The sequence below is a fragment of the Hypanus sabinus genome, chromosome 1 (assembly GCF_030144855.1).
Source record: "Hypanus sabinus isolate sHypSab1 chromosome 1, sHypSab1.hap1, whole genome shotgun sequence".
Lineage (NCBI taxonomy): Eukaryota > Metazoa > Chordata > Chondrichthyes > Myliobatiformes > Dasyatidae > Hypanus > Hypanus sabinus.
In genome coordinates, this window is record NC_082706.1 from 8,229,422 (window position 1) to 8,256,284 (window position 26,863).

A 26,863-nucleotide genomic window follows, 5' to 3' on the forward strand; every position below is an offset into this window, starting at 1 on the left:
CTGGTATAGTAAATGATATTTCTCCTCAAATTTTACACATTGAAACTCAGAAATTCTTGCTTCTAAATTTTTGTTTCCATAGTCTTGGGACGTATTCTTTCGTAATGCTAACACGGGAGCGCCACCAGGCACTGCTTACCAAAGTCCTCCTCCGCTGGGTGCAAGTCTGGCTTCCTTACCTCAGGCCCAGTCCAGGATAATTGCACAGCCAAACGTGGACAAGTTAGTAGAGGATCACTTGGCTGTGCAGTCACTCATCAGAGCATATCAGGTAATCAGCTGGGCACCAATCACAGTGAATCTTTTCTGTTGTTAATATCTTTATCAGAAGTATTGTAAATTTTATGAACAGTCTGTAAGCACAAAAGATTCTGCAGATGAGGAACAAACACAAATTGATGGAAGAACTGAACAGGTCAGGCAGTATCTATGAGAAAAAAACAATGAATCCATTCTCAGGTCGGAGCAGCAAAACCTCCTATTTCATCTGCGTAGTCTCCAACCTGACAGTGTGAACGTCGATTTCTCTTAACTTCTGATAATTTCTACCCCCACCCTTACTTTTTCTCATTCCCTATTCTAGAAATCCGCTTACCCCTTCTCTTTTCTTCACCTGCTGATCACCTCATTTTCCTTCCATGGTCCACTGTCATCTCCTGTTAGGTTCCTTCTTTAGCCCTTTACCTCCTTTGCCTATCCCCTCCCTCACTCATCAACCTTCCCCCTCACCTGGTCTCATCTGGTTTTACCTATCACCTTCTAGCTTGTACTCCTCCCCTCTCTCGCATCTGTGGATTGATACTACCTGACCTGCTGAGTTCCTCCAGCATGTATGTGTTACTTTAGATTTCCGGCATCTGCAGAATCTCTTGTATATTATATCACTCAATGGCTATGTTTCCTAACCAGTGAGCTAGAAATACTGTCTTGACAGTCACCTTGTTTTACCTCTGCTCTCCTGTTTGCATGACTACAAAGAATTTTAAATTCTATAATGACTGCACACTTTGTAGTAGGAATTGCTGAATAACAGTCAAAGTTGACTTTTGTTCCCTACCTGACTTGGCCTAGGGGTACAGAGTCCAACTGTACTGTACATCCTAAAGTGTGATAAAATTGGTAAAGATAAATTCGGAGCCTAGATTAGATCTGAGTGTAATTTTAATGACTGTTCCATGCAGAGGTTTGTGTTAATATGGTGGCATATATGTACTTTGATAATAAATTTACTTTGAAATTTGAACTTTAAAACTGCATTTCAAATGACACCATCCTCACCAATTGCTGTTATTTGTAAACCTATGGCAGTGTATTGACCATTATTGTACAATCCTTAAAACAGATTGAGTCAGTTGTTTTAATATTGATGCATTGAACTTTGTTACTTAATCACTTTCAGGTAATCGGTACAGCCGCAGCACTGGTAAACACCATTTGATGAAGTGTTATTTACCTGCCACTTGTTGAGTGAAAATTAAACTTGAACTTGATCAGGAAAGGATCTGTGGCACTCAAACTTCAGCAGAACTGATGCTACAACACTAGACTTCTCACATTCAATATCTGCCATAAAAGACATCCTGCCATTGATTTTGTCTCCTTGCTGTAATACTGTCCTCAAGAAAGTGTAGGTGGGGGTAGTTCATTGAGGAACCTAGAGCAAAACAAATACCTGGGGCATCATGGCCGCCTTTGCTGATGACCAAGGCGTGAAGTTAGAAAAGAGCCATGCAGGTTACAGAGGAAACTCATTGAGGCTGGAAGCCTATCATTGAAAAGTAAATGGTGTCAACAGGAGAGGAACACTAGGGACGGTTATATAACTTTGTTTCATGTTCTCTACAATCCTATCTGCTTATGTGTACAGTTGATAAGATCCATTTTATTTGCACTGAGCAAGAGATCTTGGAATAGACCAGTTAGCCATTTTATTGAAATTTAGCTGATCTGCACTGTTCTGTTAATGTGGGCTATATATCACAGCTACAATTTTTTAAAAGACATTTTTTTACCTACCTACATTTGCCCCTCACCTGATTTCACCTGACACTTGAGAGTTTGTACGTTTTCCTCTTACCCCGCCTATTTATTCTGGCTTCTTTCCGGTCCTGATCAAGGGTCTCAGCCTCTGTCATCAACTGTTATTCCCCTCCATAGATGCTGCTTGAACTGAGTGTACACCAGCTCTCAGAACATCAGCTATCATCGACATCACACTGCTCTTTTTTCTGCTGTTTTTTTGCAAGTGTTCATTGGCTCTTCTTCTGGTCCCAGGCTTACTGGACATTCACTTATATAGAAGTGACCAGGTTGCTCTTACTGATTAACACACACACACACACACACACACACACACACACACACACACACACACACACACACACACACACACACACACACACACACACACACACACACACACACACACACACACACACACAACACAAGAGGAACTCAGCAGGTCAGGTAGCATCTATGGAGATGAATGAACAGTTGACGTTTTGGGCCAAGATCCTTCATCAGGACTGCAAAGGAAGGGGTAGAAGTCAAAATAAGATGGTAGGGGATGTGAATGAATACAACTGGCAGGTGATAGGTGAAGCCAAGTGAGGGGGAAGGTGGTTGAGTGAGGGAGAGGGATGAAGTCAGAAGCTGGAAGGAGAAAGGACTAAAGAAGTAATCTGATAGAAGAGGAGAGTGGACCATGGGAGAAAGGAAAGGAGGAGGAGCACCATAAGGAGGTGATAGACAGATGAGGAGAAGTGATCAGATAGGATGGGAGCCAGAATGGAGAATGGAGAAAAAATTAGAAGAAATTTCCAGAAATTAAGAGAAATCGATGTTCATGACATCAGATTGGTAGCTACCATGATAAGGAGTTGCTCCTTCAACCTGAGAATGGCCTCATCATGTCACTAGAGGAGGGCATGCTCCTTAATGTTGAAATGGGAATGGAGATTGGAATTAAAATAGTTTGGCAGTGGAAAATCCTGCTTGATGGAGTGAAGGATCTTGACAAAGCGGTCCCTCAATCTACCTCGGGTTTCACCAATGTAAAGGAGGCTGCACTGGCTGTTACTGATCACCCTCTTCTGCTGGAATGTAATCATTAACTGAGGACCAGATGAGGCCTAACACTTTTCCCCTGAACATCACCTTTGTAGTAGAATATCTTATTGTTCCCAGAGTCACTTATTCTTGAAGCAGCCAGTGCTTGTGAACTGAAGTCAAACCTGTTCTAATCACCATCAACAGAGAATGTAGAAGATGAACTACTTCATGTTAATAGTTACTATATTTATAATTCAGACTATTAGATTTACTTTGGCCAATAATATACATATCATTCAAATTATATAATTCTGTGTATTTCAGAGTGTTCATTGTAAAATTGGAGAAGCATGCAATCCATGCTAAGTGATCTAATGAAGGTACTTGTAATGTGTAAGTATTGTGTCGTATCCCAGCACAGAAAATTTGTTCTTGAATATTCTTGTTCCTTATTCACAGGTCAGGGGTCACCACATCACTAAACTTGATCCACTTGGCATTAATGTAGTAGATTTTGATGAGTCTCGTACTGCTTTTCCTGTTGGCACCTCCAGCCTTGGTGAGATGTTTTTAAAAATTCTGAGTAGTTTTGAAAATATGTAAATTGTTCTTTCTCCTTTTCTTCCCCATCTCTTCCACCATCCCCTCTTCTCCATTCTTCTTCACATTCCAGATACGAGGGCATCATGTTGCGCAGCTGGACCCTTTAGGAATTCTGGATGCGGACCTGGAGTCGTCCGTTCCAGCTAACCTAGCCACTTCCTCAAACGGACTTGGTGAGGGCTCTCGAATGGATGGTGTTCCCTTTGTTTGAGCTCCTCTGTCTAGATTTTGCAACGTAGAATTTTGGCTTTCAGTTTTCAGCTATGAGAGATGCATGAACCTGTGAACCCTTTCCCTGACCTGTTCTGTAAGCTGGCTCTGATTCCAAAATATTGATTGCGTTAAATAAAACCAGTGCCTAGGTGGGGCCCTGCAACATGGTACTCTGTCTAATCTACATCTCTAGCTTCCAATAGCAATTTTAACCTTAAAAACTTACTTATTATCTCCCCAAAGTAATTAAATATTAATCTCTATCTGTACTAAGCAATAGCTCTGTGGACCTTGATGCAAAATCTGTTATCAATCAACCTAATTTCATATATATCGATATATATAATTGGAGTTGATGTTCACTGAAGGTGATTTTTGGGATACTGAAACCACTTAATTTCGGCTCCATTGGAACATGTTGACTTTCATGGCATTTTAAAAATTCTATTCGTTTTTTTTTTAAAGTAAATTTCAATAGTAACTCCAGTTCTTTCCACTGTGTTAAGGTGCTGGTTAGTACTGAGGTCCAGCCACATCTGTAGTAATATATTTCACCAGTCTTTGTTCTAGTGGTTATTCTCCACATCAAGCCTCCTTGGTGAATTTTCAGGCAATCAGACCTTGCCAACAGTTGAGTTTGACATCAAAATACATCCATGTATATACTTGTTAGCAGAGACTGATTATCAAGTTATTTTTGTTTATCTTGCCAGCACTTCCCTGACAAATTTGTAAAAACCTCATTCATTTCTGTGTCGTGATAGTAGACAGTGCTACCAAGTGGCAGCTTATGCGACAGTGTCCTGCCTAGGTGCGCGTGAATATGGCCTGAAGTTAATAGTTGCTGTTATTGGGCTAGATGCTTTTGAATTCAAAAACTTCAAAGCAGCGTACAGAAATAACTTCTGAACATTTCAAACTGTTGCTGTGGTGATGCTTTCCTTAACGTTTTCTGTGCACACTTAATCACGGAATGATTTCATCTTAATTCATGAATCTGCTCACTAATTGCTTAAGTAGTTATTAACCACAGAAGTGAGATTAGTTCTGCTGATTTGCTGAATTTTGCATTCCTTTAATGTGACGCGGATGCCTTGTGTAAACACTTTCCTCATTTGGTACACATTAATATGCAACGAAAAGTACAGTTTGCTTCGTGTTTTTTGTATCTTTTTGAAGCATGGATACCTTTTTAAAAAGAAATGTGGTCAATATTTTCAATTCCCCCCCCCCCCCCAATCCTGCAATTTCCTTTTAATCATCCTATACACTGGCATGCTTCCTTTCCTAAAGAAGATACACATTGTTGAAAGAACATGCAACCCAGTAGCTGTTCTGTTGGTCAGAACTGAATGGGGGAGGTAGAATAGAGTTGGTGGGTGGTGAAACTATTGTAACTTGTATGAACTGGGCCTGAGTCTGTACATTGTATCTGAAAGCCAGGTACAATAACAAGCAATTGCAATAAAGCAGTGATTTGATACTCTTGATCATCCTATGGAAGAATGGCAGCAGTAGAGTTACACCGGAAAATGTGAATGAGGAAGTGCCCAAGGTGGGAGCTGCAGTGTTGGTCTCCTTCCTCCCCTTCTTTCTAATATTTACAGCCAAACTAAACATGGTCAAGTGAAAGAGCAATTAGAGTGTAACTTGACGAGTTCCAGGCTAGCAGCAAGGCAGCTTCAATCAACTGGCTAAAGAACAGCATTGGCAGAACTCGGGGGTGGGGGGGTGGGGGAGAGGGCTACCTTCCTATATTGTGAATTGAGATGATACTATATACTGAAATGGACAAATAGGGTCTAGAATGCTGAAAAGCCCTGAAGTCCTTTGCCTTAATTTTATGGTATGTTTGCTATCTCCAACCTGATGGCATGTATTCCATCTGGGTAGCTGCCAACTGTTGACATCAATATCGATTTCTCCTTCTGGTAAATCCCCACTCCTCCTTCACCTCTTCTTCTATTCCTACTCTGGCCTCTTAAGTCTTCTGAGCTGCCTGTCATTTCCCTCCTTCCCCTTCTCCTATGATCCACTCTGCTCTCCTTATCAGATTCCCTTCCCTCCTGCCCTTTACTTTTCCCACCCACCTGGCTTCCCCTATCGTCTTCTAAGTATTCTTCTTTCCCTCCCCTGCCTTTTTATTCTGGCGTCTTCCCCCTTTCCAGTCCTGATGAGGAGTCTCAACCCGAAATGTCAACTGTGTATTCATTTCCATAGATGCTGCCTGATTTGTTGAGTTCCTCCAGCATTTTGTGTGTGTTGCTTTTGGTTTTTAAGACTTGGCTTGGAGGTGAAATTCACAGTATTGGTTTCTGTAGGTGGAGTCCTTTGGCTCTGTACCTCGGCTCTTTTAAAAGGGTGCCCAATTAATTCTACTCCGCAGCTCTTCCCCCTTAACCTAAAGCTTGTTTCCATTGCAAGAGTTTATTTACTGTTGAATCTGCTTCACTCTTTGAGGAAGTGCAGGTTGCCTTTAATTCTGCCAATCACCTTCAATCTGTACACTGCATTCTGTGGACAGTCCAAACGTTCAGCGACTGGATTTGCCCTTGGTGTTCCAGCTGAGGCCAAATGATGTTTTAAATAATCCATTATTTCTTCCTTGCTCTTGTACTCCCCTCACCCTGTTTATAAAGCTAAGGATCCTTTTTTAAAATAAACATTCCGATCTATTCCACTGTCCTCAAGCAAACATATAATTCGAGATCTCTCTGTTTCATCATCCAAAACTGTTCCATTTTGTGTATGTTCTCTCATCATTCTTCATGCAACACATCTGCCCCTTTCATCAGAAGACCCTGCTGGTATCTGTCACTGTATTTGAAGTTTAAACCATCTGCATACCCATTCCTGATCATTATAGGGGACCACCTTTGCACTCTTCTAACCAGTCTAAAAAATAAACTTTAAGCAATACTCGCTCCACTCTTTAAAAATATTGTCCTTACTGGTGTCAAAAATACATTTAGGTTCCTTTTAGAAATTTGCAACCAAGTCCATTTTGTATACTTTTAAAAAAAAAACATCCCTATATACCTCAATCATACTAGCTACATTTCCTCTCAGATACCTAATTATAAAATTTGGTGAGTTTTATAGTTGGCAGTATTTGTCATTAACAAATCTAGGCTGATAGGTTCCAAGCATCAAATGGCCTTTTCCCAGAATAATGTCAAATGTGATTCTTCACCTCCGATATATTTGCTGTGATTATTCTTCAGTTTTCAAAATGGGGTGTAAGATTCTTCCTCACTCCTTTGGCAGCACTAACAGTATTATTGTGGCAACTCCCACACTTCTCATCTTTGCAATTCTCTTCAATCCTGTCAAATCCATCAGATTTTCAAGTGGGATCTCTGTAATGTTCTTAAGTACCTCCTTTTTACAAATCTTATCTAGTTCTATTTCTCTACCACCTCCCCTTTTGCAGTGAAAGTTAGCATGTTTTTTTTGAAGACATGCAAAGTTCATGTCTAGTCTCTCAGACATACCCTGTTTGGATCTTATCAGTGCCACCCTATTTTAACTGACCTTCAATTTACCATGTTTATAAATGCCTTGGTTCTTACGAATTTCTTCTACACTCTTGTCTTTCGTTCCTTTTCATTTCTTCTTTATACTTCTCAAGTCTAGCTTGTTTTTGGATCAATATACCAAAGTTTTTATTTCTTTTTAGTTTTTTTAATTATCCAAGTGCGAACAGCTTTTGGATTATTAAAACTGTGATATTTTAAAAAGCTACTTAAAAGAAAACAATATACCTCCCTTTCCTGGAGGCTACTAAGTACAGTAGTGGAGTAGAAGTAAATGTCCACAACACATATCTCAAATATATTTTTGACTTTTGGTGATGATTCAACACCATTTGCGATATCGGACAATAATCTTTTACCAAAGGAAGAGCGACGCTAGACTCTGATTTTGCCTGACTTTTTGGCTGCCCTTTACTCTCAATGTTGTTCAGTGTCCTGTCCTGAAACTACACTACTGAAGCCATAGAAGGGCAATTCATCTTGCTGCTGTGTGTGGCGTGCAGTCTGCTGTGAAACAGCTGAGGACTGTGCCTACATCATCTTAACCACTTCAAAAGTAATTCATTGCATATCAAGCCCTTTGAAATATTTCTGCAATATCCGATCAAGGCTCTCAGTAGATGTTTGATGTTTGCTTAGTTTGATTTGTTTGAAGTTGTAGCAGTTATCACAAAGAGACCCATTCATGCAGCGGAGTTGACGTGATTTGTCAAAATCCTGCAGTCCTTTCCCATGTGATGTTGCTGGTGTCTGCACCCATGGCTACTGCTGTACTTGTAGTGATATTCTTAGCTGGAAATAACTGGGCCTCATGCCAGTCCCATCCGTGTGCACTTCTACATGTTCCAGGCCTGCTGTATGTAATGCCAGACCGTGTCCTTGTCCTACAGGCAATTGTCAATATTTGTGTTTAGTCCTTCAGATGTCAGGGCAATATGAAATGTTGCTGATTAAACTAATCACAGACAACTAAAGACAGACTCCGTTCAGCTGCTGATATACTATTGTTCTACAATCTGATGGTTTTTGCAGTGGTTTGCTTTATTGTATGAAATTCTTGAGGTCTTTGACCTCAAACCACCTCATGAATTTTATAAAGGAACCATTACAGCTTGGGAAGAGACCATTTGGTCCTTCGATCTCTGTGCTAGCATTTTTAAGAGTAATCCAGTCAGTTTCTTCCCCATTCCTTTACCATGACAATGTTTTATTTTAAAGTACACTCAGTAGCCACTTTGTTAGGTACTTCCTGTATGTTTCTTGTTTTTCGCTCCATTCTGTAAACTCTCAAGACTGTTATGTGTGAAAATCCCAGGAGATCAGCACTTTTTAAGATACTCTACCCATCCCAACTGGCACCAACAATCATTCCACAGTCAAAGTCACAGATCACGTTTCTTCCCCGTTCTTATAGTCTGAACAACAACTGAACCTCTGGACAATGTCTGCATTTTTTTATGCATTGAGTTGCTGCCATGTGATAATAAACCAGAGCTGAAAGGGGGAAATAGGCTGGAAATTTAGAGTTCCAGTTAGAATCTGGTGGAGACAAGGGCATTTTTCAGGACATAGAGTATGGAATGCGTGGTCTGTGTCTCAGGATAGGAGGTCAGAGATTTTATTCCCTCAGTGTGGAGTGCCAAGTATGTGCTTGATATAGACTGTTTAATAGCACAGACATGTTCTCTGTTACAGTCAATTCGTTTTTACCTGATCAGTGCCATCCTATTATGACTATGCTAAAACTTATTATGTTTATAAAAGACCTTAACTGTGAATCTACTGTTGTACATTTTTACCTTTCAATTTTTTTCAGTTCTCCCTTGTACTTTTCCGATTTTGCCTGTTCTTAAATTAATGTACCAAACATAAATACCATAGATGCCATTTCATCTTTAGTTTTTCTTTCAATATTCAACATCTTGGAATGTCCCAAGTGTTTTTTGGGCACAGAAAAGTTTTTGAAGTGTGGTCACTGATGTATTGCAAGAAACAGACATTTTCAGTCTGTGGACTCCCACAAACAGTAGTTCTGTGGCGACTCACTTCCCAGCGCACTCGAACCGGCTCACAAAATGGCGCGCGCAGGCATTGAGGCCGGTCCCAAAGAGAGCACCAAGCCTGCTTCAACAGCAAGGTGATAAGCCCGTGCGCGGGACGGGACTGTGAATACGTGCCCCCTACAGCATTCCCGCCTAAGCGAGGCCACGAAGTTTGAATAAACCTCTTTGCAACTGTAGCTCACCAACTACGTGTCGTTATTTCAGCACTGCATGTAGCACACTGCTACAGTTCTTTAGATGCATAATACTCTGCACAGTGCAACCACCCAAGCTGTCTAACTTATTTGAGTCCCCAATGTGCTGACCACATTCACTTGGCACTCAGAACAACTAGGGAAAGATCGCCTGACATCTAATCCCCAGCCCGTGGCTTTCCACCCCAAGCCCAGGTTTCTGGACACCATCTTCTATTTCCCAGTAAGCTCTCTTCTCTCTCCCACTCACCAGATTTGTGATTTGTCTAGTCAGCAACTTTTCAGGCTTTTTAATACTGCAATGGCTTTTGTAATCCTGGAATGTCCCTCATATTTTGCAGGCAATTAAATCCTTTTGAAGTGCAGTTACTGATGTGCTGTAGGAAACGCAAGGATTTTTCAACCGTTGATGTCCCACAAGCAGCAATAGAATAAGAACGTTGTATTTTTTGGGTTGTTGATGAGGCATACATATTGGCTGTTAACTGGTGGCTGAAAATTATAGTAACCTCCTCCATGTCAATTAATGTCTAGAAATGCCTGCATTTTTCACCAATTGAACTTCTTTTTCCAAAGGCTGACAAGGTTCTTTGAGGCCTTGAAGATATGCTCCTCTTGTCTTCCCGATGTGCATCAATTGTTATTTATATCAAGGAGTTAGCTTTGATATGTTCGAGTTGCTTAATAAGAATATTAACACCCTCCTTATCTTTTTAGTTGCATTTTCTATTGGCCCTGTCACTGGATTGCAGATGTTAGAACAAAGTGAAGGAGTAACACACAAATGTTAGAGGAACTCAGCAGGTCTGGCAGCATTTGATTGGTGATACAGCCTCAGAATAGAGAGGTGTCCTTTTAGAACGGAGATGAGGAGAGATTTTGAATTGAATTGACTTTATTTCTTACATCCTTCACATACATGAGGAGTAAAAATCTTTACATTACATCTCCATCTAAGTGTGCAATCATAGTAATTTATAATAAATAGAACAGTCAATATAATATAGAGTACACTCAAATCAGCGTGAGTTCAGCAGTCTGATGGCCTGGTGGAAAAAGCTGTCTTGGAGTCTGTTGGTCCTGGCTTTTATGCTGTGATACCGCTTCCTGGATGGTAGCAGCTGGAATAGATTGTGGTTGGGATGACTTGGGGCCCCAATGATCCTACGGGCCCTTTTTACACACCTGTCCTTGTAAATGTCCTGAATCATGGGAATTTCACAACTACAGGTACGCTGGTCTGTCTGCACCACTCTCTGCAGAGTCCTGTAATTAGGGAGGTACAGTTCCCATATTAGGTAGTGGTGCAGCCAGTCAAGATGCTCTCAATTGTGCCCCTGTAGAAAGTTCTTAGGCTTTGGAGGGCCATACCAAAGTTCCTCAACTGTCTGAGGTGAAAGAGGCGTCGTTGTGCCTTTTTCACCACACAGCTGGTGTGTACAGACCATGGGGTCCTTGGTGATGTGGATGCTGAGGAACTTGAAGCTGTGTACCCTCTCAACCCCAGATCCATTGATTTTCAATAGGGGTTAGCCCGTCTCCATTCCTCCTGCAGTCCACAACCAGCTCCTTTGTTTTCATTAGCCAGGGTGATGAATCTGTGGAATTCTTTGCCATAGGCAGCTATAGACACCAAGTCTTTATGTATATTTAAGGCAGAGGTTGATAGATTCTTGATTGGTCAGGGCGTGAAGAGATATGGGGAGAAGTGGGAGATTGGAGTTGAGAGGAAAATTGTTTCAGCCCTGAAGAAATGGTGGAGCAGACTCAATGAGCCAGATGGCCTAATTCTGTTGCTATATCTTATGGTCTTATGGAAACTATCAAACAGTTGATGTTTTGGGCCGAGACCCTTCTTCAGGACTGGAAAGGAAGGGAGAAGACCCCAGAATTAACAGGTGGGAAGAGGATAGTTAGAAGGTGATAGCTGAAGCTGAAGGGCTGGAGAGAAAGGAATTTGATAGGAGAGGAGAGTGGATTATGGGAGAAAGGGAAGAAAGAGGAGCACCAGAGGGAGATGATAGGCAGGTGACGGGGTAAGAGACCAGAGCGGGGAATAGAAGAAGAGGTAAGGGGAGGGATTTTATTTTTCTCTGTTAGAGAAAATTAGAGGAGAGCTGAATTTCACTTGTAGCTTGGGAGAACCACATACAAGTTTGCCCTGGTTGCATCCCATCTCCAGCAGGGCATGAAGTAGGGATAGCATTATAAGTGTACACTTATTTCATTCTACATTGTTAATGTCCTTCACTGCAACAAGAGAGAGAAATGAAGGGTCTTCCTGGTTCTCGTGTTTCCTGCTGTAATTCACTTGGCAGGCAGACCCTGAAGCACCGTAGCCTCTGTTTGGTATGCCTTTTCAGATCTTGATTCATGGACGCACACAGATAATCGCCCCCAACTTTCAACAGAAACTAAAAAAACCATTCAAAAACCATTCAAAGTATGTATATGTCACCATATACTACACAGATTCATTTTCTTGCAGGCCTTCACAAAGAAATACAATAGAATCAATGAAAAAACTACACACAAAGACTTAAGCAACCTGTGTGCTTAAGAAGGCATACCTACCACTTGGTCGCCCTGCTGGAGATTATCACCTTGTTCTTATTGCAAGCAGTCTCTTTATTTGGCATTTATCAGACGCTATTTCATTGTGTTCCCTGCTACTGACCTTCTATTCTGACCCCTTTGGCTTGCATCTGGTTCCTTCTATTCAGCTCTCAGAGGCAGAATTAGATTTAGGTTTTATATTTTTAGAATGAAAGTTTTAAGTGCAATTAAATCTTTGGGATTGTGATTAAAATATATCAGTAAAACCCCATGTGGTGGTAAGAAATTGTTCAACCATCTTTGTCAGTTGTAACGACTACATATTGTATTGCTTTATTCCTGATCCTTCATAATGCAGGGGTTCTTACTGCAAAGGTGCTAATATGCTGCACAAGGCATGGGACTTCAGTTGGAAAGAAGCCTATCTCTACCCTCAATCTGCCAAAGGCTGTTCTTTAGGTAACCAGTGGAAATGGGCTAAAACATCTCAGCTGCCAGTGGGTTAAGCTGCTCATGTTCCTACATCCACACTTGTAGTTCTACGTTGGTTTGGCTTCACCTGGTAGAAAGTGGATGGCAGTAATGGTGGATCATTACATTCGTACTGTACGGTTCGACAGCCAAACTTTGAACCCTGGAGGCTTAATGATTGGAGACGTTACTGCGAAGGGTCTGTGAATGTTTGGAGGCTGATACTTTGAATACTAATCTATGACTGCACAAATAGCAAAGTTAGTTCTCATCAATGATGCACCAAAAATTGCTGCCCTGCAATCTCATCTAATGTTTTAGTATGCATGGTTCATGAACATTGCTTTAATTTCATTTTTGTGCTACATTATTAATGTTGTGTGATGCAGTTAAAAGACCTATAAGAGGGATCAGCAACTGAATGTATACTGAAAGTATATATCCCTGTGTAATTCATGGTATTTAGAAATTGGAATCTTAAAATGTCAGGTTTTTTGTTTCTCCACTGTCAATTAGCACAATCTTCCACAAAGAAGTAGGGATAGTTTGCATTTTCTGTAATGTGCTGTATATTTGATCAGCCAGTGTTGATGGATGTTTTCCTAAGGGATTTTGCGAGCCATGCCAATGGCTAGAATGAAATATAACCCCCAAACAGTATGTGGGATCTTTGGGTCATAGAACACTACTGCACAAACACAAGCCCTTTGTCCCACCCAGTCCATGCTAAACTTATTCGACCTAGTTCCTTTCTCCCCTTAAATTTGATACTTTTTAAATTAAAAAAAAACAAGCTTTAACTTCTTTGACTTGTAGGTGACTTACAGGGTAAAAACATTATTCTGGAATAATTTGGTGTTCAATTCAAAAGAGTATATAGAGTGCCCAATTACTACAATATCCCTATCTAATATAAAAGATCAAACAAGGCAATAGCTACAGATCCAAAGTATTTTTCCCCTTAGAATAATTTTCAATACAATTTGAAAATTCTACAATAGCTGCATTTCAGAATTGCCAGCCCCTGGATAAGTATGTATAGAAGTTTCAAAAGATCTGTTTATTTTGTGTTTCAGTATTTTGCTGTTGATCCATTGGTGTGTTTACATTGCATCAGCAATCATGAAATCACAGCTAATTTAATTAGTATTGCCAAAAGCTTAATTGCAACTATTCAAATAATCTTTGGTCTTTTGCTTGTGACACCTCTTATACTGTTTCTTTTAAACTAACTGTTTTGCTCGCTGTTCTGTTTTGTCTGTTTCTCGCACTCTTACCCCATAGACATCGCAGTCTGCAAGGAGCGTCTGAAAAAGTTGACGGTAGGAGGTAGGCAGATGCTGGTGGTCTTGATGTTCAGCCAGTTATATTTTTGTTCTCAGTTCTCTAATTCATTATTTGAGTAATACTGTTGTATGGTGGGAGGGCAGTTGTTGTGTTCAAAGTCAATAGTAGTATCTAGGTATTTGTGGGCTGATTACTGATTTTAAATGTACTGAAATCTGATTTCAAAATCATTGATGTCATGCTAAGGCTTTTAGTAATTTGTTCATCTTTGCCAGGAATTTGCTGGGTCTTCACCACTCTGTACATTGTAGGTTGGGGGGGGGGGGTGGTGTGGATTGAACTGGCAATTTTAAACCCTTTTTGGTGTTAAATGGAGACAACATCATGGTTTTGTAACAGTAGAAAAAGAGTGAACCAAACACTCAAAGTACTTAAATGTAAAGGCTAGGGAAATAAAAATCTGGAAACGTTCTTTATTTTTACTCCATCAAACCTTGTGCCCATGATACAGATTTTTTTCATTTTGTTCCTTCCATCCACCTTTTGTGCATTTACACCAGGGGTTTCCAACCTTTTTTATGCCATGGACCTCTTACCATTAACCAAGTGGTCCATGGACTCCAGTTTGGGAACCCCTAATTTACACTGATTTGAGTGGGGTTGTATGGAATCTCCATTTAGTAGATAGAAAGCCTCATGAAATAATTACCATCACTCACCCTTTACACATTGAGAGCAGTAGACTAGGTTTTATTACCAATTGATTTCTAAAGCTCCAATCTCAACGTAAGTCCTAATGTAAACATCTGCAGCATATTCTGTCAACATGGTGGGTCAGGGATATATATCCAAACATAAATGACAAAGTAATGTATTCTGTACATGGGGCCTAAGCAGAAGAGCTCATTTACTTATTTTCAAAGTTTCAAAACTGTTGTATTCAATTGGTTAAAGTTTCCAGGACTAAAATGCATATTCAATTCACTTTTTCCTATACTCTGCTTTGAATATTCACACTCTCCCCTAGTTGGTGTGCTGTGTTGTGTGATGTGAATAGTCATGGTCTTTCCATGACCATGATTGTTCTCGGCAAATTTTTCTACAGAAGTGGTTTTGCCATTGCCGCCTTCTGGGCAGTGTCTTTACAAGACGGGTGACCCCAGCCATTATCAATACTCTTCAGATATTGCATCAGTGGTCACATAACCAGCACTTGTATATGCACCAGCTGCTCATATGGCCATCTACCACCTGCTCCCATGGCTTTATGTGACCCTGATCGGTGGGCTAACCAGGTGCTACACCTTGTCCAAGGGTGACCTGCAGGCCAGTGGAGGGAAGGAGTGCTTTACACCTCCTTTGGTAGAGACATATCTCCACCTCGGCACGTGACCTCCTTTAACTTTTCTGAATAACGATGGGGGAGATTCTCAATTACTTCCTAATAAAAACATAAGTATTTTATAAATCCAAGTAAAAGTAGGAAAGCTCTGGCATTTATCCTGATCCACCATCACTTCCTCCAGATTCTTTGAATCCCCTGATATCCATAAGTCTATAAACCTTTTCCTTTATTATACATAATGACCCAAGCCCTGAGCATCCACAGCCAAACTCCATCGTGAACTCCAAACTTTTGTTTACTGGTGATAATTTGCTGATAAATTTACTTTGATATTTGAAGATATTTTCTTTTCAACTCTCCTGATTGGTGTTGCCTTTTTTTAAGATTGGTCACATTTAAGGAAACACCATCTCTGCATCTATCCAGTCAAGCCCTGTAAAAGACTTTGTTTGTCACATTGTAATTACTTCCTATAGTTTAAAGAATCATTGACTAACTACCCCCCACCGCCCCCCCCCCCAAATCCTAAGAATCAATTTGGTGTTTACTGGATTCCCTTTGTCACAAACATACCCTTCCTTGGGATGGGAAACTGCAGTCTTTCCTCTAATACTCCTTATTGTAAAAACTAATTGACCGTAGCCAACAAAGATACACAGGTCCCTCTGATCAGTGTAGCAGTTAGCACAGCACTTACAGCAAAGGGAAGTTGCAGAGTTTGCATTTCATTTCCAGTGCTGTTCTGTAAGGAATCTCTGTATGTTCTCCCCTCGAACATTTGGGTTATTTCCGGGTCCTCCAGTTTCCTCCTACAGTCCAAAGATGTACTCAGTAGGTTAACTGGTCATTATAAATTGTCCTATGATTAGGTTAGAGTTAGGTTTGTCAGAGGATGCTGAGGCGGCATGGCTCAAGAATCAGAAGGGCCTGCTTTGTGCTGTATCACTAAATAAAGATAACACCTTTCCATCTAAACACTGGGCAGCATAGTAGCATTGTGGTTAGCATAACACTATTACAGCACCAGCAACCTGGGTTCAATTCGACCACTGTCTATAAGCAGTTTGTATTTTCCATGACTGAGTGGATTTCCTCTGGGTGCTCTGGTTACCTCCCAAAGACCACATGGTCACATTGGTCACATGGGTGTAATTGGGCAATGCAGGCTTGTTGGGCCTGCTACCCTGCTGTATGCCTGAGAAGTTCCCTGCATCTGTTGTGTGAGCGTATTTAATTTCCCTGCCACTTACTCATTTCCCAAAATCATTCCTGCTACCTCAAGGGAATCAGAATACATCTCAAATTCAATGAAAGAAACTGCAGTGTAGCTGTGAAATTTTGACCGTGCCTCTTGGGTTAGGGTGAAAATGAAACAATTGTTTACACAAGGGTGCTGATTTTGTTTAGAGATGCAGCACGGTAACCGGCCCTTTCTGCCTAATGATCACGTACCACCCATGTGACCAATTAACTTACCAGCCCATCCATACCACATTGATCAGCACAGCATGCCTAAGCCTGTGCAGAATAATGATTAATAGTAATTCATAGCTTCTGCTAATGGGATTTGTAGAGAAGATAATCAAAGTGAATATGCTTTAGTAAATTCCTCCTCTTCCTGCCCAAAACATAATTTCAATACCCATTCAAGTAACTAAGTAGTTTGGTTTGAGGGTTTGCTTAAGCTCCATGGGTTTTTAAATCACTGATTAGCAGTTAAATGGTGAAATACATGGCAAAAAGCAGGCAAATTTTCATCCCTATCATGACATCTCTGACTTGTGATAATTACATGTTTTGTTAATTCATTATTTACCATTTGACTTAGACATTGGTTTATTGAAAATTCATTGACATGATGTGTAGAATGAAATGTTCTCTGTAATCAACACCAGAATTGTAAAAACCACGACTGATTGATGGGTGTGAAAGGACAAATTTGCTGTCAACGTTTTATTATTTGTAGAAGTGTCTCAATGTGGTTTTTCGTTAACATACCAGCAAGCAGCCTTCTTGATTGCTGAGCTTAGTACTTTTCACAGAGTGTAATGTGATAGCCCTTTGTTTCCCAGAATGTCTTCTCTTTCAGAAATTATTTCCCTTTTTAAGGGATTTGAGTGTTTCTTTTTGAGTAGAAGCTCTCATTAAGTCCCTTCAAGTTGCTTGAAAGGGTTCTCATGTGTTGCATCTGTTTTAGATTTATTAATGATTATCTTGATTTGAGTAAGATTGCTTTATTGAGCTTGTTAGTGTGTTTTTGTGTCAAACCAAATCTGATTTGGAATCCTAACATATGTTGAGTAAGGAATGTATTTCTGGTTTCCAGATTGCATAGAGATTATTCGGCCCGTCAAATCTATATTGGCCATCAGGGAATTCTCATCAGTCCCATTTTCCCCGCTTATTCCTCTGTAACTGATTTCTCCCTTGCATGCCCGTCAACTCTACCCTGGGTCTTCTATCATCCACTTACAATTTTCAGTAAACCACCAACCAGCGTGTCTTTGGGAAGAGGGGAGGAAATGGGCTCAAGAGGAGAATGATAAACTCAAATATAAACGGTACCTGAATTCAAGATCAAACATAGCTGGTTAGAGCCACACCCACAGTGCAAACAGGGTGGGTAGGTACAGTACATCTGGATGGAATGTACAGCTGTTAGTCCTCCAACCTCCTCTGCAACTTTATCCGCCTTCACATTCAAGTCATTGATTGCCTCACCAATAGCCTGGATCTGCACATAGTAAAGAAACAGGCCTGAGAATCAAAATACTCTGGATTAGGAGATTTGCAATAAATACCATAAGACATAGGGAGCAGAATTCAAGTATTCAGCCCAGTATGTCTGCTCCACCATTTCATTATGGCTGATTTTTTTATCCCTCTCAGCCCTATTCTCCTGCCTTTTCTCAATAACCTTTGATGCTCTGATTAATCAAGAACCTATCAACATCCACTTTAAATATACCCAATGACTTATCCTCCACAGCCATCTGTGGCAACGAATTCCCCAGATTCACCACTCTCTGGCTAAAGAAATTCCTCCTCATCTCCTTTCTAAAGATGCAATGCAAGAAGCACTCAGCGGTATCTGTGAGGAGGGAAATAGTTAATATTTCAGTCAAGGATACTTCTCAGGCTTCTGACTTGGATCGTTAGATTCAGATTCATTTATTTATCTTGCGCACATCAAAACATAACAGTGTAAACAGCCAAAATGACCTAAGGATGCACTGGAGGCTGCCCACAAGTGTCACCACACATTGCAGCACCAACATAGCATGTCCATAATGTTCAGCACTGCAACACAAGCAACAAGAACAACAGCAAAACTAGAAACTATTTCTCTTTCCACAAGTGCTATAACTGATTTCCACAACTGCTGAGTATTTTTTGCAAATCATATTCATGCAACATTTTAAACTACCCAACTCTCAGTCTTTCAAAAGGCTGTTTTAAAATCATTTATCTTGGCAGCTAATTATCACTAAACACTTTCCTATTGGAGCTCATTAATTCCTGTCCCAGCATATACAAGTAGCAATTGTCCTCTTTTGTTCTTCCTTTGTCCATATTGTTTGACTTTGTTCTGTTCGTTTTCATCTTGCGCTACTATTTTGACATGAGAGTGTTGAATACTTTGTAAACTCATCTGGCCAATAATGGTGCCAGCACAATTATTTGTTTCCAAAGTTAGGTGTATCAGAGCAACGTAATTATTTTTTCCATGATGTCTGCTTCTGTACAATGTTCACGTTAATTACAGCGTTAATCACAAGTCCACATTTGGCATGTCCCACAAGTTAGTGTGGAATTGGCCATTTTAATCAGGATTATCATAATGGTTCTGATACAGATCCAGACCATTCTTCTCTTTTTTTAAAAAACTGGATACTGCAATTATTGAAAATCACTCCAGCTGTAATCAGTGTTACACAACTATCGAGGATGTTAAGTAAATGACAGCTTACCTGGCTAATCGAGTGCAATAAAATTCTGATCTTAAAACTGCCATTATGATCAATCCCAGTGTTTGTACCCACAATCCTGTGCTGCTGCTAAATTGTTTGGCAGACTAGTGCGATATTAGCTGGCTGCTAGTGTAGTACTATCAGCACTGGACTTCGAGGTGAGAGGTCCCGGGTTCGAATCTGACAGCTCCATGCTGGGTTGAGTGTCGAGCTAACAATTGGCCTTGTAAAAAGCAGACAAATACTAAGGAAGCGGCAATAATGTTGCCCAGTGCACCATCAGGTGTGAAAAAGAACACAACAAACAATAGTGTAATATTCCAGCTTTTGTGAAGAGGATAAACTTTTTGGATATTTTTCACTTCAGTGTGTTTACAGTGTTTGTTATTATGAAAGAACCCTTAAATGGAATTTGAATCAAAAGCATTAAAACATGAAATTTATTATCACCTTCAAGTTCTAACTAGAAAGATTTATTTAAATTTAAGGGGAAAGAAGAGTATCTGTGTTACAGTCTGAATTTTTCTGAGTTCCTCTACTAATTGCTAGATGCATGTGCTTGCTTGGGCATTCAGTATTGAGTAAGGACTGATTGTTAGCTTGTGGTGTATTCACTTGTGCATGTTTGGTATTTAAGGTTTGTTATGCAAGTCTGTGGTTTACCTATTGTGCCTGTTTATAGAATACAAGTACACTAGATTTGCAAGATAATTTTGAACACTAAAAATTAACTTTTATTCTTCTTGTTTATCCCTTCTCACTATCCTTTCCTTGTCTCTGATTGTGTACGCTAATGTATCTTTTACTATGGTACCACTTATTTCTGTTTAAAATTTACAAATTGAATAATCCTCATTTTTCATTAATACATCTTTTAACTGACTTTCTGCTGCTTCTTATGGCTTTTTGCTTACCTGACGCATTGATGTCTTCTGATATTGTTTGTGTTTGCAATATTTATATTTTACTTTCAAATCTTGGTTCATTTCCCCCCCATTACATCCTTTGCTATCATCAACTTGCATTGCATGCTTTTGCACTACCTCCTGCACCACCTCGTTTGTGTGTATTTCTTACTTCACACTCTTGAACTGTACGCTGCCACTTTCTTTCCGCGCTGCCCTATTTCTGCACCTTCGTGTCGTATCTCATGGACAAAATTGTGCAGCATTTTATGGCCTAGATGAGTCTGATCTCGACAAAGTCTTCCATTTACCCACAACCACCTTCATCGGAGGCAACGAAACCGCCCTTCCTCTCCGAGAGATCATTCGGCGCATGGAGGTATGTGATCAAACTTGAAATCAGCACTATTTTACTTTATTTTGCTATAAGTTTATATGAACATAAGTTATTTTCTATTCATACGATCAGAAGACCAATTCAAAAAAAGAGGCTAAAATTCTGTTATTAGGTGTATAGTTTGTACGTTGAATGACATATTTTAATTTCTAAAGGATGAATGCATTGGGAGCCTGTTCAGAGAAATGCCTTCAATGTCATGTGAAGAAGGAAGACAAATGTCAGGTGTTTCTTGTTTTGCATGCCTTTGACATCAACAGGTTTCCTGGGTTTAATATTGACAGTGGCATATCCACAGCAGAAGTAGCATCCATTTTAATCAAAGCCAAGAAAAGTCTTAAGAGCCTTTAACAGCAGCCTGCACTTCACCTGATTATTCCAAGTATAGTTTGTTTTCTCTTAAAGAAGAAAAGAGCCAAAATGAGCAGTTGAGCAGTGTTTGGTGCTTGTTACCACATCCATCTGGTTAAGTAAAGGAGGGAGACAAATCTGGGAACTTTTCTTAAATATACCGATTGATGCTTTCATAAAACTTCACTTCTGCTAATCTGCTTCAAGTAGTTCATATCTCCCACAGAGATGGAATACAAGCGTAAGGAGTCTATTCAGCTCTTTGAGCCTGCTGCACCATGAACAAAGCAGATGACCCAAACTCCAGTACCGAACACCAGCTTCCACCCCTCCGAGAACTGTACCTAATACTAGTGAAAGAATGATACAGTATGGCAAGGTCCATAGTGCCCACCTGAGCAACTTTCATTTGCCCGAGAGCGGTCCATATTCCCATAAACCCCTCCTCCCCTTGTACTTACCCAAATACTGTTTAGAGGTTGTTGTTGTACCCGTGTCTGGCAGCTCTTTTCATTTATACACCACCCTCCGCCTTCTAAATCTTTCACCTCTAAATTTATGTACTGTAGCCTTCAATGGGAAAAATAAAACTGTATCTTCACCCTGTATATACCCCTCATTAGCGTAGCGGTTAGTGTGATGCAATGGCAGCTCGGGGCGTACCAGAGTTCAGAGTTCATTGTCCTATAGGAAGTCTGCACCTCCTCCCCATGGAATGCATGGGGTTTCTCTGGGTACTCTCATTTCCTCCCAGTCCAAAGATGTTTCAGTTAGTAGGTTAATTGGTCATTTTAAATTAACCCGTGATTAAGTTAGGGTTAATTGGGTTTGTGGTGGGAATGGCCAGAAGGACCTATTCCATATTGTATCCTAAAATAAATAAAATATTAATGTAAGTGTCTAGCCAAGCCCCTAGAGATTGTAATAAGACAGTCCTATACTCAAATCCTTTTATTATGACGGACAGCGTACCACTCGCTGCCGTAAGCACCTGCTGAACTCTCATATTATTTTCATCGACTGCTGTCCCTAATCTAGAGCTATTCAGTTAACCTACCTTCCTGTTTTGGACACAGAAGTACATAACCCGCTATTTATACTGCATCTGCTATGCACCCCTTCAACCTATCCAAGTCACCCTGGACTCTCTGAATCTTCCTCATAATCCTATTGTTCAAAAATTAATTTCCTCATCTAAATCAGTAATCTACATCATGAATAGCAGTGATCCAAGGATTGAACCCTGCTGTGTCTGTCATTGAGAGCCACAGGAGAGACACGCAGTTGGTAGTATAAAGGTCTATTTGACGCACGCATAAACTGACAGTACTTTGAGTCACTCTGGAGAGAAGCTCCCTGACCCAACTTTACATCACATTTTTTTATGCAAAAGATCAAAGGTAACAGCAGGGCAATTTCTATAGTTACAATGTGTTCATAATTCTTCCTATGAGTTACATATAATTTTCAAACATCAAGATCTTCGCACCAACACTCCAGACACCCAAAACAAGTGTTAATCACTGCTGATTCTGAGCTGCATTCATGCATATGCAGACATCTCAGATCAATGGGATATTTCCTGTCTTGCAATTGACCCCAGTCTGCAGCTCCAGGAAGACCGTTGTTCTGACCTATATTTTAAATTCAATCTACAGTCCACATTCAGATCTGGGTTACTGTTGAACTTAGTATTTGTTATATTCCATAATACCAGAATATGTCCTAAGAAACTCTGTGATATCCCACAAGAATAAAACCTGCTTCTTCTCACTATTTTGTGTATGGCAACTAATTGTCCAATCATGCGGCATCAAAGCTGGTGTTATACAGGCATGACTGTACGTTAAAGTGATGTGAGCAAGCAAAGGGTGCAGGCTAAAAACTGGTGTTATCAATCAGAATGCCAGGGGATACTTGCTTATTTTCTGTTGAGTCTATTCTATCTCACTATCTGCTACAGCTCTCATCGTTCATTCTGTAAATAATGGTATTTTCATTTAGCTTGTTCCTTTCTCATCATCCAAACTTTAAACAAAAATGAAATTATTGATCAAGTAAAGCAAATGTTAAGCAAATAAATATAATCCAGAGCAAATACGACAGTATAATAGAAATGTAGATTATGTGTTAAGGTTAGAAGAATTTAGACTTTAAGAAGAATTCTTTATCTCTGGCCCAACCATCCAGTACCCATCTGTACAAACTGTATAAACTGTATTCCATCTCTTAACATAGAAACATAGAAAATAGGTGCAGGAGTAGGCCATTTGGCCCTTCGAGCCTGCACCGCCATTCAGTGTGATCATGGCTGATCATCCAACTCAGAACCCTGTACCTGCTTTCTCTCCATACCCCCTGATCCCTTTAGCCACAAGGGCCATATCTAACTTCCTCTTAAATATAGCCAATGAACCAGCCTCAACCGTTTCCTGTGGCAGAGAATTCCACAGATTCACCACTCTCTGTGTGAAGAAGTTTTTCCTCATCTCGGTCCTAAAAGTCTTCCCCTTTATCCTTAAACTGTGACCCCTCGTTCTGGACTCCACCGACATCAGAAACAATCTTCACCCTGAACTTTCTATTCCTTGGACATGAGATAAAACTCCTTGTTTTGGAAACTAAATGTAAAGTGGGTGAAGTCCCAGTGAATGTTATATGGAAATAAGGTTGCATACTTAGACTGAGGCCAAGCTGTGCATGTTTTTTCGCTGTTCTCATACTAAGCAAGTTATTGCTTGCCTCTCTGCAGATGTCATACTGTCAGCACATTGGAGTTGAGTTCATGTTTATCAATGACTTGGAGCAATGCCAGTGGATTCGGCAGAAGTTTGAAACTCCAAGTGCCATGCAGTTCACCAACGAAGAGAAACGGACCCTTCTGGCCAGGCTTGTCCGCTCCACCAGGTCAGTCCTCCGACGACCATCATAAGTGCTTCAGTGTGAAAGAACTATTTACATTTCTAACTTATGGAGATAGATTGTGAGCTTTTGTGAGGATAAGAGGCGTAGCTAGAGTGGACAGCCAGAGACTTTATCCAGAGCAAAAATGGCTAATACCAGGGAGCATACTTCAAAGGTGAGTCAAGGAAAGTGTAGAGGATGTCAGAGTTAACACAGAGAGTGGTGGGCGCATGGAACGCCCTGCCTGGGGTGGTGGTAGAGGCAGATACGTTAGGGGCAGTTAACTCTTAAATAGCCACATGGATGAAAGAAAAATGGAGGGCTATGTAAGAGAGAAAACTTATATTGACCTTAGAGTAGGTTACAAGGTTGGCAAAACATCATGTGCTGTAATATTTTATGTTAACTCCTGAAAGGTATTTAAGTCAACTAAGTGCATTTGAATTGTAGTCCTGTAGCAAATGGAGCAAGAAAAAATTAACTGCTGCAAATAGCAAGGAGATAAACAGTCCACTGGAGGAACCCAGTGGGTCAAATAGCATCCGAGTGAGGAAGGGAATTGTTGACATTTTGGGTCAAAACTAGGTCAATGGAAAGGGGATTTGTCCAGCATGAAGAGGTGAGGGGGAGTGCTGAGTCAGGAGCCCAAGATGACTGATGGACCAAGGAGGTATAAAAGCTGACAGGTAGGGGAGGCGGATGGAGTTGGGAGGCAGTGGTAGTCGGGAATAGGGAGACAGGAGCCTGAGGGGTGAACAATGAAAGGTAGGGGATGGGGATGGAGTTTGAAGACAGTGATATTTGGATGAAAGATGGGGGTAGACAGAGAAGATAAATGAGTAGTAAATACAGCCAGATGAGACATGAAGCAGGAGGTGAAATCCAGTTTGAGTTATAGTACCCACTAACTAGTAATCTACTAATTATATTAGTAGGAAGAGCCACACGCAGTACAACTACCAATCTCCCTTGTTCAGTAATGTATATAAGATGGGGCCCTTAACTCTGAATTTTCTTTTAAATATTAGGACTGGTTGGATCATTGCTTCAACTTATTTTTGTATGGTTTATGGGAATGATTTGCCTGGCTTTAAATTAATGAGAGCTTGCATTTGGTTTGTTGTATTTGGTTGTGTCTTATGGTGTTTTATCTATTGCATTCTCTCAAAGGTTTGAAGAGTTTCTGCAAAGGAAGTGGTCATCTGAGAAACGGTTTGGTTTGGAAGGCTGTGAGGTATTGATTCCAGCCCTGAAGACCATCATTGACAAATCCAGTGAGAATGGTGTCGAATACATCATTATGGGCATGCCACACAGGTAATGCAAATATTGGGCTGAGTCATGTTTTTTATCCATTCTGTAGAGTAAAACCTCCAAAGTCTTTATTTTCCTACATTTCCTCTTGTTGATTACCTCCAATCTGTTGGGTAGCTACATGTTGCATCAGTTTTCGCTCATTTGGAAATCTCATCTAGTCCCCAAGTCCATCCATCCTCTGTTTCCTTCCCCCTCACATTTGTCCAGCCTCTCCTGCATTGTTTGCTTCTGCCAATTGGTGTGGCACCAATCTCTGAGCACTGACCTCTGTTGCAACACCATCTGTGATATGTTAATGATCATCATATAACTCACCTCAATACTGAACCGATTCTATGACCTGTGGACTCACTTTTAAGGACTCTAGAACTCATGTTCTCAGTATCCTCCCTCCTCTAGCCACCTCCTCTGTATTTAAACAGTTTGTCTTCTTTTGCACATTGGTTGTTCGTCAATCTTTGTGTGTTTTTTCTTTGTTGTGCTGTGGAAGCCTGTAGAACATTGAATCTCAGGGTAGTCTACGTACTGCGATAATAAACATCGATGGCCACAAGGTGGTATTTATGCCTTGGAGCTCCAGCAACCAGGGTGCCTCTCAGCTGCTGGTGCTGCAGGAGTGGAGTATGCACCTTCCTCCCGTAATTGCTCGGCTTTCCCTGCTGCTCTGGCTTCCCACGTCCTAACAATGTGCTGGTTGAAAGTTAATTTGCTGCTGTAATTAGCCCCTGGAGTGGGTGAGTGAATGAGTTAGGGTACAGTTAGTTGATGGCACTGGTGTGATTGCTGTGACAACGGGCCTCAATTCAGTGGAAATTGGTATTGTAATTGATTTATTATTATCACATTAATTAAGTACAGCGAAAACCTTGTCTTACCTACTGTATATAAGCATGAATGTGAGGGTGAGAGGCAGTACAATCTTCTCTCCCCTTCATGGATGACTGTCCACTGCATTTTTCCTACTGTAGCTCTCTTTGATAATTGTGTGGGAGGGTGCTTGGCCCTGAGCACCACCCAAAAGCACACTAGGATCCAATATCATTGTGTTTCAATTCTGACTTGGGTCTAACTTGGCAACTGGGTTGAACAAAATTGTTGTAAAAGAGCACATCAACAATGTGTTACAAATTTTTTTGTAAACCTCAACCTTACCGGTTACTTGTGCAGTAGAATATAATAGTTCCTAAATTATGATTAAGCAATTGATGTGCCGTGTTTGTATGACATGAGCGATCATGATTGTTCTTGGCCAATTTTTCGGCTTAAGTGGTTTTTAATTGTCTTCTTCTGGGCAATGTCTTTACAAGACAGATGATCCCAGCCATTATCAATACTCTTCAGAGATTGTGTGCTTGGCGTCAATGGTCACATAACCAGCGCTTGTGATATGCACCGGCTGACCCTGATTTGTGGGGGTGGGGGGGTCTAAACAGGTGTTACACCTTGTCCAAAGGTAAGTGGAGGGAAGGAACACCTTACAGCTTCTTTGGTAGAGACGTATGTCCACCCTGCCACCAGCGATGTAAACAATGCTTAACTATAATTCTTGCAGTCAGTGATAGATCAACTAAGCAGTTGCCAAAATGTGGCTGGGTCAAACTGGTTTCAAGTATTTGACAAATTTTGGGATAAAATCATTTTACATAAATGTAAAATCCTGTATCTTATGGTCTTAAAAATAGTGTATCAAAGGTAGCTT

At 40.5% G+C, this 26,863-nt stretch overlaps 1 protein-coding gene across 5 annotated transcripts in view; it reads left to right on the top strand.

Moving 5' to 3' along the window:
* The window catches only part of LOC132391084 (2-oxoglutarate dehydrogenase complex component E1), a 135,757-nt gene that overhangs the window by 54,322 nt on the left and 54,572 nt on the right, over positions 1 to 26,863 (top strand). For 2 of the 5 annotated variants that reach the window (XM_059963812.1, XM_059963822.1), the window contains exons 3-8: positions 83 to 271; positions 3,725 to 3,827; positions 13,972 to 14,016; positions 20,459 to 20,574; positions 23,696 to 23,850; positions 25,018 to 25,164. In XM_059963812.1, coding sequence (XP_059819795.1) covers positions 83 to 271; positions 3,725 to 3,827; positions 13,972 to 14,016; positions 20,459 to 20,574; positions 23,696 to 23,850; positions 25,018 to 25,164 — 755 coding nt within the window. Of the gene's footprint in view, positions 1 to 82; positions 272 to 3,510; positions 3,611 to 3,724; positions 3,828 to 13,971; positions 14,017 to 20,458; positions 20,575 to 23,695; positions 23,851 to 25,017; positions 25,165 to 26,863 lie in introns of all 5 variants that reach the window. The other 3 variants (XM_059963830.1, XM_059963849.1, XM_059963839.1) reach the window with 3 other exon arrangements.